A 13,415-nucleotide genomic window follows, 5' to 3' on the forward strand; every position below is an offset into this window, starting at 1 on the left:
CAGCGAGACTATATGAGATGTGGACTTACAGATTAACGTGGAATCCGAACCACATGAGCTCCCGCCGGGAAAAAGGTTATTTGGGAACCGTTGTCCTACACAATTAAAATCACTTTTGGTTACCAAAATCTTATATAACTACTCATACTATTATTTCAGGCCTGCGCTAGAAAGAGGTATAGAGATGAGAAATCTGGAAGTACAACTGCGAGCAGCGTACATCAATAAAGAGTTTGATGCAACGTTCTCCGATAAGGATGGTGATAGAGCTAGTGAGAAGGTAATACTTTTATTCATGAAACGTCATTTACTCAGGACAAACTGACTCACATTTTGTAATGTTATTTTATAATTTAATTCTAAATTCATTAATGAGCGGTGTAACCGTATTTGCAAGATAAAACTTAAGATATGAGTATTTCTAATAATATTCTGATCCAACTCACACTACTGTTCATTCAACGAACCTTCTGATCCTGATGAAACATTGCAGAATTGTATTACTCCGCCAGTCATCGGATGATTGGCTATCGGTCAGCGTTTCTTTCGAGAAGCACGTGCTTGCACCCTGTCGATGTTTTACTTACTCCCCTCATGTGGTCATATTGTTAACTGTGATTCGCGCTAAAGTTGGGTCAAAACCGCTTTCAATGCATGCGTATTCTCTTTTATTGCATTAATTCAATTTAGTTCTTAGATAAAGTGTTGTTTCTGTTGTCTAATCCTAAGGAATTCTGGTAGTGAGCCTTATAAGCAAGGGCTATTTTCTTCTGCCGCATGGGTGTTCTAAGGCTCTCTAACAAATAAAATCAAACAATTACCACGTGTATTTGTTTACATGAGGTACTGAACGTTCCTTGAATAAACTTTAAGTTTGAAAGAGATACAGAAAACTAGTATTGTTGATGTTGGTTTACCTTTCTTTTTAAAAACTTATTGTTTCCGTCCGTCATAGATTCTCACTGCAGCCACACACTTTCTTCCTATCCAATTGTCCCTCTCTCTCTCTCTCTCTCTCGTACGGTGGCTTATGCAGTTTCATCAAGAGGCTTATGCAGGCTTATGCGTGATTTTTGTATATACAGTATACCTGAATACCGAACCCCCCTAGCGTACGCTAATATGTACTTCCGTATAATTCAGATAGTGCTTGTTGCCCTAATGTCTCTTATTTGAGTATTCCGAAATACGAAGGATGTAAACGTCACATTCTTGCTATAGTCAGGCCCGTATTTAGGTAAGTGCTATTCTGTGCTCGAGTACAGGTCGGCAGAATTTAGTGGACGGCAGAACTTAGGATTTTTTCTGGAAGATTCACAATAAAGTAATTTTTAAACTAGCAACCCGCAGAGTCCCATGTAAGCCCGAGAAAATATGTTAATGTGTTTAATTCGTTATAAGTACAGTAGTTACTAATTAGCTAGCTTATCTGATTATTTTTAAAGTCATCCTCTCCTACCCCATCCCAAGGGGTGAGGATGAACTTGAACATCATGAAAACTGATACTATTAAACTCAGCGATCGCGAAAACTGAATTCAACACTAACATCTGTCTTTTCGGTTACTTTTAATATCTCTTCCCCCTCCCTGGAGAGTAGAGTATGACCTTGAAGTTGAATTGGATTAAACTGTCACTATTCATCTTAGCGACCACAAAAACTATGAATTCAACACTAATATTTGTCGTTTTTGGTTATTTCAAAAGTGCCCCAATGTTATTCCTATGGGGACTTTGAACCGACATATCTCAGCTCAGGTGTGACCTATGGACTTGGAACAGGTAATGTGGATCATTTCTCTACGAGATTTAAAACATATTAAAATTTCATGTTTCTATCTATAATAGTCCATCTATTTAACATCACATCATAATCATCATTTAGAGAATTAGGCCATTTAAAAGTACGTTGTAAATTTTATAACCTGTAATACCTAAACTGCTAATCAACAAGATCTGGTATGTTTGCAAAATTACGCTTGTTTCCTTATTTGAGACATAAGTTTGAGGCGGGGGCAGGGGCGGTATTTAGAACACAGGGGCGCACAATATATAAATACGAGCTTTGCTATAATAGACACTCACTGCTTGAGCTGTGATGTCATTCCCAAAAAATTGCGTCTTTATAGAAAAAATAAGAAGGGAGAGAGAGAAAAATAGTTCTGTGGATGCTGTCAGCAGTTATTTTTTCAGCATACACTGAGAAAAATCCGTTCTCCGGACAGTGCTATATTGTACAAATATACGGAATCCTCTTGCTTACTACAGAAATCAGTATGGAGCATACGTTATCCATATACTACATACGAATAGCAATTAGATGTTACATCATGCCATTGCAGGATGTCTGGCATCGAACAGTTTTCCGTATATCACATGCATAAACTTATGTTACATCTATTTGTATGTGAGATCCCGACCGCCTATATTGTTTCAAACGGAAAGTACGTATAGATGGAACACTTATACGGAAAGTATTACAAAACATGTGTTTACAGTTATACGTCTGCTGTACGTTAAATCCAAAAACTACAGGAATTACACCTGTAACCTACCTTTTTAAGTACGCCATCTACAATTTTTTTCTTCGTGTGGTTTTTGCCCGGAGGCTCAAAATGTGAGGAACTTCATTGGGAAGCTATTTGCTCGAAGTACGTGTCCTGCACAAGGGTGACATATAACCGCAATCAAATATATCTTAGCTCGGGTAATGTCAAATCCGGGGAGGATCAAGAAGTACTGACTTTCAGGAATACTAAATTTGGGCCAAACGAAACTAGCAACCTCCTATTTTCTTAAAACTATACATATGGTTAATTTGTTCTTAATACTGTTTTGCGAAAATGGGAAAAGTACTTTCTCTTAACTTGAATTCTTCTATGTGCTTGTACAACCCTGCGAAAAAGTCGTAGAAGTTCTTTTTCTATATAAGTCGTTCTAACTTCACTAACGAGATTCTACATGCGAAACTTAGCATCACGCATTAGTCAAACTCTTAATACGACGCTAAAAACTACTTTGCATAGGGTTCATTATGTTTGCCCAAGACGAAAGTATAATCATCCATAATATTAACAGTGCTACGCCGCTAAGTTCTGTGTGGGACTCGAAAAATCGGCTATGGCGACATTAGCCATGATCCAGCAAGTGTTCGGGAGGGAAAGCCTATCAAAAGCTGCTGTTTCGAGATGGAACAAGTCCTTCAAAGACGGTCGAAAGAGTGCAAGAGACCAACCGCTCGCGGCACTCCGGTCCACGAACAGAATCGAGGACAATGTGCAATGTTTATGTGATGTGTTGAACTTAGGTCCATGGTTAAGTGTACAAATTATCACAGACCGCGTAGGAATTGATAAAGTGATTGTGCACATCATCATTACCGATAATTTGCATATGAGAAAAATTTGTACCAAGCTCATCTCCAAAGTTTTGACACATAACCAAAGGCAAAACTGGGTGCTTGTTTGCGAAGAGATTTTGCATTGCGTTAAATCAGACCCTGAATTTTTTTAACAATATGATAACCGGCGACTAAACGTGGATATTTGATAAAACATCCAAGCCGAGTAGAACACAGCAGCATCCCCTTGCTAAAAATAGGCTCGAATGAGCAGGTCAAAGGTCAAGGTTGTTTTTTTTTTTTTTCTTTGACACCAAAAGTGTATTCCACTATCAATTTGTACGTAAGAGACAGACCACCACGGGTGCTTTCTACGTGGAAGTGCGGAAAGATTTAAGGAAAAAGTCAATCGAGTGAGGCCAGACATTACCGCCAATTGGAAGCTGCATCATGACAATACACCAAGCTACACCTGTTTCGTGATCAACGAATATCTGGCCCGGAACGATATTGCAGCGCTTCCTCAGTCATCATACAGTCCCAATTTTGCCCAGGCGGACTTTTCCTGTACACCCGTGGGAAGACAGTCTCCAAACGATACCACCATTGGACCGCAGTGGAAGTCAAAGCGACCTCGATACGCTGCTTAAAAGACATTCCGGAAAATAACTTCCAGGGCGCCATCCAAGCGTGGAGAACTCTTTGTCAGAAGTATGTCGGCGCCCAAGGTTCCTTTTTAGAAGCATTTTAATGATTTATAGCGAATCTTCAACACATTCTTCTCTGAATATTTTCTCATTACTTTTTATACAAACCTGTGTGTATACTTGTATACAGTAATTGTCAAAAGCCTGAGCACATTACTGATTTTTCAGAAAAAATATATGTACCCATACAAAACCCAGTTTGTTGGACTTGGTCTGTAAAATAAACATCATTGCTCATATAAATATATTAAAACATATGGTCCTGTTTTCATTGAGACAAATTTATTATGTTTGCTTTCAATGAAATGCCAAACAGTGACGCTGCTTCACTCCATACCTTCTCCATACCTTGCTGTAGGTATTACATGATTGGGATGAAAGCACTCTTCGGGACGACGACGCACAAACTTCTAACATCGGAAAGCGAAAAGTAGGAATTTAAATTCGTCGGTCCAGAGTGCCTTCTTCCACTGTTTATCATTCCAGTCCTTATTTTATTTTTGTTTTGGTCCAGAAGCATCCTTTTGTGATATTTTCTGCTGGAAGGAATAATTTCTTTACTGCAACCCTGCCTCAAAGACCATACATCTAAAGGCAATGGGCCATCGTCCTATTTGATACTGATAGAAAATGCCTCTTCCATAGTTCTATTGGTTCTTCTAAACGGTTAATATCTATTCTATTTTCTGGTTTTCCAATGAACTTATCCTTAAGAGAAGTTGTTATTTTTGGACGATCAGTGCGTTTCCGTGTAATACTTACACTACTTTCTGACTATCTTTCAAGAGCCCGACGCACTGCTCCGCCCGATCATTGAGCGATTTTTCGCTTATAATGACTCTTTTCTCTCAAAATAACCATTTGAACACGTTCTTCGACTCTTGTAGTTAACAGTATATCTTTCACATTTCATAGTATATGCATGTTCCTCACACTATTCAACTTGTTCTTGCGAATGAAAAAAGTAAGTTTGGATGTCACAAATTTGCGTCTAATTTTGCCCATATTAGGACTCGATTGAATAGTGCATACTCAACTGTTCGTTGAGGTAAAGAAACAACTACTGACTAGAATTCATACGCACACCACTACATGTTGAAATGATGCATCGTCAAACAGTGTGTGACGTTAGTTTTCTGTTCATGAGTTATCTCTTTATTACTAAGCAGTTTTTCTCAATAAATTTGTGTCGATGTTAAAAAGACATGAATTTTCGTATCCTTATACAAACAGCGTTGTTCACTTTCAAAAACGAGTCCAATAAACATGGTTTTGTATGTACGCAGCATCTTTATTTGGAAAATTCTGAAAAATGAATATTGTGCTCAGAATTTTGACAATGACTGTATATATTGTAAATAGATATAGATAGATATATCAAATTTATAATAATCTTTTATCATTAAATTTTTTATTGAAGGTAGCTGGATCTCGCTCCAGTACATGTGAGTTACTGAAATCGATATGGGAGAAGAATGAAACCTTACTCCATCAAACTCAACAAGATGAATTTTGGAAGTTGCAGTACAAAGGTCAGATAGAAGAAGAAACGGAAGGAATAGTGAAACAACAGCAAAAGGCCAATCAGAAGTTTATGCACGAAATGGAGTTACTGGTCAGGAAAATTCAGGACGGAACTGAAAGGCAAGTCTTCTTCTTATTGCCAGGATGGGCAGGGATGCGCACGAGATGAGTCGAGACAGAATTTTCCTGACAAAACTCGAGTCGAGACACAGCTATTCCAATAGAGAACAATACATTTTTCGAGTCGAGACATCACTTTTACAGCACATTTTCGAGACGAGACAGCCTAAAAACTTGTCTCGTGCACATCCCTAAGGAGGGGATGTCTCACATACACACGCTTATGTACGTTATGTAGAAAGTTTTCTTGAGAATTTAGAAACTTGAGGAAAAAGTAAAAATGTGCTCTCGGGTGGTATCTCTTCAGCAGTTGACACACTATAGAACTCCTTTTAAACTACACGTAATTTACGTAATTTTGAGCATGAATTCAATATTTTCCGTTCTCTTTCTGTTCATTTGAATTATGCAAAAATGGGTGTTGACCATCATCATAGTCCATGTTGCATATGAGCTTTATACATCAAACACATAAAATATCAACTTCCTATCAGGATAGAACAGTTACCTGCACTATTCAGGGTTTATTTCTGATCATAATGCGTCATAAGCGTTTTGAAAATTAAAGACAGATTTAGAAAATCTTATTTAGTTCAATCATTTTAATCATAAATTGTGCCGAATTTCCTTTAAAACTGAGAGTAAAAGCTTCAAATGTAAATTAGACAAGAGCGATGATTAGGAAAAGCATCAGATCAAAATTCAAGGGTGGATTGTAACTTTATACCTAAAATCACATAGCAATATGTATACTAAAACGTTTACAAAACTTTTCAGTAAAATTAACTAACAACGTGCTTTTGTTACAGTTGACTCCTAATTTGGAATGTTAAAATACTATTGTTAGTTAAAGTATGAATTCAGTAAGTTAATGTAATAAATCTCTGTCGCAAATTTGTTTGCTGGTCCTAAATTTTCGAAGCTAATTTGATATATTCTTAAATACGTATTCCTAGTTTGTGTTTTGCAGGAGCTTTCTTTTCCATTATTTTAGAAACTGGTTGCCAAACTTCATTATGATTTCCAAATGTACCTTATAGTTCGATGAATTCCCAAGGTTATTAATTGAATTTCCAGTGGATGTTAGTTATATGTATTAGCTTTGGTAATATAGTTAGTCATTTTTCATAAAATCACCGCGCAAGCTGACACACGCACCCAGCAATAGATTACTTGTCGAATATCGTGGTTGTAAAAGTCGGAATTTTGTATGTTGAAGAGACTAGAAATAAGACCCTCGTCCTCTATCAAAAAGCACAACTTCAATTGTCAAAAGAGGAAGAATAAGCTACTGAATGCCAAATGTGTGATAAAGCAGTTCAAAGAGCGAAGAACTAACAAATACCATTCACTTCTGAGTAGAGTAGGGAGTTTATTGTCTGCCAGGATTTGGACCCTCTTTTCTCAGCATCCCAGACAGTTTCTCTTTGATAACGTTTTGTCTTAAGTGGATAGATTTTAATATTTTCTTTTACGAGCATAATCAGTCATGATAGCACGTGACAGTCCCAGAAAAATTGAGCATCACCTTTCCAGATCAAAATGTATGCTTCTTTGTTTATTTATCGTCTTGGTTTCTGGGTCATGGGTCGCCGTACACGCAGCTCATCCACGGTGATTAGCCGCCCTAAGAAATCGCCCTTATACCTAGGTAGATCTAGTGCAGCCTCAATATTTTCCGTGAAAATATTTTAGTGCCTTGCTGAGTGTCGATAAATCATATTTTGGTTCAACTATGCCAGTTGCTTGTCTACATGCAAAATCACTCGTTTTTCCACTGTATTATAAGGTGGTGTATTCTCTTCGAACATCTCAGCATTAGTATCCTTGAAGTACAAGACTAATCATAGCACGAATCATAGCATCGTTTCATTTTCTGCACGAGTGAAGCTACCTTGGATTTGTCCTTCCATCAGCGGTGCTAGTATGTAGGTATCTTTCACTACTCGTGGAAACCTGAAAAAGGCTTTATTTCTGAGAATAGTGAACTTAACAAATACGTCTCTTTTTGGCATGAACTTCATTTTACGAAGAGACCCCTATAACCGTAATGACGTAAATGACATGGACGACATAATTTCCACCCACAATACCTTAGAATCGAATACTAAGATGATCATGTGGCCAGGGGCGGATCCAGGACCGACTTCTGGGGGGGGTTGTCATACTGCTACTTTTAAGGGCTCCAAATTTTGGGATGGGTTTTATTTATATATAAAAAATAAGAAAGTTCCCTCTTCTGGGGGGGAGATCACCCCGATCGCCCCCCCCCTGGATCCGCCCCTGCATGTGGCAGTGGTGCTATTCAACCGATTCGCGCCGGTTCGCTAGAACCAGTTGTTAAAATATTTCGAGTTTGCAGAACCGTTTGTTATATCCAAACATAAACACACACATACATACATACATACACATGACCTAGCCAAGAGTCAAAGGAAGAAGCCAAACAAACTTGTGAAAACACATCTGTACTTTTCCCAGTCGCTTGCATTCAGGGGCGGACCAAAACAAAATTTTCACTCCGGCAAAGTGCTTTTTGGTGCCCCCTAGTCCTAGCCTATATTTTACATGTTATTACAGTAATTTTAATATATAAACCCATTTTTCAACAAGAAAATTAATACTAAAATACATGATATAGGTATATTTAGTACTTAAAAATATACATATGATATCAATAACGTTGTGTTTTTATTATTACTATTTATGTACCGATATGTATAAACGAAAACAATATCGAACAGCATTTATTAAATGCTACTAATGGTGACATGATTACTATTATATTGTAGATTGTTTCGTTATGTCAATAACATCAGGAGTCATTCTACCATATGTAACAATCTATTCTATAACGGGAAATACCAATAAATACATTTCACATATGGTGAACGTGTTTTATGCACAGCAATATAAACAACACTTCTTATGTAGATCCTAGTAGTTAAAGACTAAAGCTTACTAACAGGTTTTATCAAGTATTAGAAATCTTCTAACTTTCGTAAGTTTGATAAATAAGTAAACCATATCAAAGTCAATTTAGGGAACTTTATAAGAGAGCGTCCATATCTTTTAACTTCCACAAAAACTGTACCTTAAAATCTAGAATAATTTACACAAATTGTTTGAATGATTTGGCAAGAACTGTACATAGCGAAACGATAACATCACCTAGAAACCACTTTCAACAAAGGCGGACAGTTTGGCGCGGCAGTGTCGTTTCTAAGAAATAATTAGTAAGTGCTATATATACTGTTCTTCTCCATTACCACTTTTAAAGAGTAACATAAATAAATCCAATAACATTCATTGCCTGGGAAAAGTTCACTCACAAAGAACATGGCCCGCTATAAACAACACCAACTCCCCCTTCACTTATTGTTTTACATGTTATGTCTCCATTTGTCGATACAGCCTCTCTAGTACTATGAAATTTTCTTCTTCCATGGTTGAATGGAAAAAGATGATATAATTGACGCCACTTTACAAGAATATAAACCAAAAAGTCGGTAGAAAACACGTTATAAAATCTACTTTTTGAGGCTCGTTTTTTCGCCCTCCTGACTGTGGCGCCCCGGGCAATAGCCCGGATTGCCCGGCCCTTGGTCCGCCCATGCTTGCACTGTTGTGAAAACAAACAACTTTGAATTGATTTAATTCAAGTAGCAGACAGAAATTTGAATGAACAGATAGAAATTTTAATTTCAATTTCCGGGATACTGAGATCTGTGAGTGTAACGAATGTGATACTTATCTAATGCCTATTACGTGTATTTCCTACTTTTTTTTTAATGTCTCCGATATTTTCATTGGTTCCGAAGATATGCGTCTTCGAAGCAATGTGTACGAAATAGAATGGTCTTTCCATCAATATCATGACCTACATTATCATTCCTAAAAATATGACTCTTCTCTCTCTCTCTCTCTCTCTCTCTCTCTCTCTATATATATATATATATATATATATATATATATATATATATATATATATATATATATATATATATATATATAACAGGTTGTTAAAAAATTAGAATAGCACCACTGCATGTAGGATATGAGAACAGGGCACAAAGTGCTTACATATTAGACACAGGCTGTTAGGTAGTTAAGTCATATAGCATGTGTGCAAATAAAGTTGATAATGGAAGCTAGCTTATAATGGTAGAGATTATGAAGATAGAGATTATAAAGATTTAGGTGTAATATAGATTGTTGTGTATACCAAGATTAGGATAATTGAGGAGTACAATTAATATAAAGAATTATGTCACAGATCAAAAAAAAAAAAAAAAGATATAGGCAGAATTCAAATGTATATCTTTTGTTGATTTTTTATTAAGATTGTCGCAGTCGGTAGGATATTCGCTAGATTACTCAATTATTGAGCTTTCTCTTGATCAAGGATCGCACTATCTTTATAATCGGAATTGACTGCAGAAACAATATTATGCAGCAAAAGTCAATTTCGGAGAGGTACTAGTTTCACGCCAAACGACAGAAGCCGTACCAGTCAATTTCTGTTTTTGTACTGGGCTTAAAAAAACAGTCAGCATTGTGTGAATATATCTGTTGTTTGGATGAAAATTTAAGAGACCCATTTTTTTTAGGCATTACGGATGAAGCAATTCGCAAAAACTTGCTAAATACAAGAGCTCTTGTTTTCAACAAAGCAACTGAGATTGCATTAGCTAAGGAAGGTACCGAACAACTTCGGCTGTATAAGTCATAAGAAAATAGAGAAGTAAACGCAATTCGATCTGCAAGATTTCGTCCAAATAAAGACACGGTATCACCATCTCATAGTTCAACATCATCTTCTGTAAAATCGTTACCTAAAGCTAATACTAATTGTAGACTTTGTGCCCTATTTCTCATATCCTGCAGATTATATGATATATTGCGTATAAATAAGAACAAATTACAAGGAAATAAACAACTGGCGTCTTTCAATAGTCTTTACTTGGAAAAAGTTCTTAGATAAATATCACATTGAAAGATTTATATACTAGTTTCTAATCATAAGGACTTATATGGAGCTTTAATGGACAAAGACTTATATGGAGCTTCTTTGAGCTACTTTTTAGAAGCTCCATGTAAGTCTTTGTCCATTAAAAAGTAAGTTTCTACATGACTGTATAATACTTTTTGTAATAGATCATAAAAACGTTGTAACATCGGTAACCACAAATGGAACATATTACATGTAAACAAAATATGTATTCGCTGTCACTGTACTAAGTTGGGCTTGAGCTGAACAAGGACTCTTCCTACACCATTGACATCTGCTTCCTGTAAATAGGTACAATTTCCAGATACCTAGATTTTAAAAGATTAAAATATTTCCTGTGACATTCTCAGAAAGTTTGTTTGTTTCAGGCTACTTGCAGATCACCTGAAAAAGACCAAAAGCTTTGAACATCTAGCCAATGAGGCGGAAAATTCAAGTGACGAGGTAAGATCAGTCGTTATTTATGTGATTTATATAACGAAAAAGAATTTAGTTTTTATTTCTGGTCTAAATAATTGATAGCCTACTTGTCTTATATATTTCTGAATTATTCAATCATATCACAGTAACGCTCATTTGGTACTTTGAATGTGAATTTTTCGATATTTCTTTTAAAATCTAGATGATATTTATAAAATAGGATGTATTTTAGTTTCTATTGTTCAAACACTATTCCCGAAAACGACATTTTAGGATTTACACTTTTTCTCCCGGCTTGTCATATGAAAGAAGCTTGACCACACTTCTCTTTGAAGAACAACCATAAAATGGCTGCAACTTAGTTGTGATGTCCAACTTCATCCCCCATATTTGAACAGCCATTCTACCGTATACAGAAAAGACCCTCTATCTTGATAAGACCTTATAAGTTTTAGAATAATTAACAAAAACACTGAAATTGTGTAGTATGCATATATCGACAAAGGGAAATTGTGTGGCATACTCTGCGACAGGTCCGCAACCAGTCACAGAGGTTTGGGGGCCATGAATATGTTGGGGGAGAGGCAAGTCATTAAACATTCTCTTACCAATAGTTAAATTATGTTTTATGTATTAATAATAGCATTTTGTGTTAAGGTTTGGAGGAGTCATGAAAAGTTTAGGGGGGCCAGCCTCCCTAGCCTCCTCTGGTTGCGGGCGTGCTCTGCGATATCACAAAATCAACGATGTTACCAACCCAACAAAAAATTGTACTTTTTTCAAATGGAACTATGTCAGGTTATTACACATTTTAAATCAGTGTTGCAAACTAAATACGGTACAGTATTACAAACGTCCAAATTTTGATCGCCTCTACAACGGTAATAATGCAAGTGAGATTACAGCGATACATTCCTATTATAATTAATCTGTACCCATTTTACCAACACTGATCAGAGGCGCAATAATTAAGCATATAGCTTAGATGTAATTAAAAGAAAGAACGCTGTTATTGACAGGACATGTTGTCATGGAAAAAGACTATGAAAAAAACTATCAGTTTGTTATTGACAAGATTATTAGTTGTTATGGGAAAGATCATTACTGAGTTATACACACGAAATTGGAAGATATGTACAAAAACTATGGTTGCTGTTGATATTTCATGTACGTATAAAACAGAAGAATAAATCGACGATATCTGGACACAATTCATGTTTATGGTTAGTAATTAGTAGTTGATATATTTATTATAATAACGTAGTGATTTAAAGGTACATAAACGAATCAGGGCTAAAGCGAAGTGTTTTTATAATATATTTCGTTTTATCTGGTGCCGAAGACACGGGACTATACTATACTATTTAGTTCCGAAGAATAGTAAGAACTGAGTTTATGTGTATACGTATTTTATGAGTTTCACTACTTTGAGAAGTGGGAAGAGAATCCAAAGAATTAGCAATATGCAGGATTCCGAGATTGAAGAAGTACCCAGTATTTCAAATGAAACCATATCTGGAAATGCCGTAACTGTGTCTGAACATTCCTATTCTAATCTTATTGATATGTTTAGTCAACTACTAGATGAAAAGCTAGAACAGAAATTTGATCAACAACAAAAATTGTACGATGAAAAGCTAGATGAAAAGCTAGATGAAAAGCTAGAACAGATACTAGTGCAGCATAAATCTCTTGCAGATAAAGTACAAGGTGTGCAAGAGAATTTTGACCGCTTGCAACACAATTTGAAAGAAAATTTGCAAGTATTAGCTGATGAAGTTACCATCAAAATTACAAATGATATGACACGAGAAGTTGATACCAGGTTTCAACAATTTAGTAACAAATGGCAAGATAGACAGGATCAACTAACTCTAGAAACCGAGTCGATAAAGAAAGTCGTTGAAACCATGGAATCGACGACAGCCCAACAAAAAAGTCAGATAGCGAATATTACTGCCCAGGTCAATTCACATAGCATACTGATATCCAACATACAAGAGGAAATCAGATCGTTACAAGAGAGGGAATGTGACTACAATAATCCTATGTATAAGGAGGCTTTGGGTACTCCCAATCAACAGGAAACATTGCATCATCAACAGGAAACATTGCATCATCAACAGGAAACATTGCATCTTCAACAGGAAGCATTGCATCACTGCCCGAGAACTCCATTAATAGAAACTGACGGGATATCTTCTTCTAAGAGTTCTATTGATGATGGTTTAGTTGTGGAAAACCACAGAAGGCGATTCCAAAGTCCAGATCGCAAAAGGAGAAAGGAGATAAAT

At 36.3% G+C, this 13,415-nt stretch overlaps 1 protein-coding gene and 1 long non-coding RNA gene across 4 annotated transcripts in view; one reads left to right on the plus strand and one right to left on the minus strand.

The window, feature by feature from the left end:
* Positions 1 to 13,415, plus strand: part of LOC145678557 (uncharacterized) — a 112,807-nt gene that overhangs the window by 60,900 nt on the left and 38,492 nt on the right. For all 3 annotated transcript variants that reach the window (XM_081748850.1, XM_081748848.1, XM_081748849.1), the window contains 3 exons: positions 160 to 280; positions 5,467 to 5,690; positions 11,070 to 11,145. In XM_081748850.1, coding sequence (XP_081604976.1) covers positions 160 to 280; positions 5,467 to 5,690; positions 11,070 to 11,145 — 421 coding nt within the window. The remainder of the gene's footprint in view (positions 1 to 159; positions 281 to 5,466; positions 5,691 to 11,069; positions 11,146 to 13,415) is intronic.
* Positions 1 to 13,415, minus strand: part of LOC145678558 (uncharacterized) — a 154,708-nt gene that overhangs the window by 27,100 nt on the left and 114,193 nt on the right. The gene's annotated exons all lie outside the window — the stretch shown is intronic.

This window comes from Thermobia domestica, chromosome 2, assembly GCF_964235325.1.
Source record: "Thermobia domestica chromosome 2, izTheDome1.hap1.1, whole genome shotgun sequence".
NCBI lineage: Eukaryota > Metazoa > Arthropoda > Insecta > Zygentoma > Lepismatidae > Thermobia > Thermobia domestica.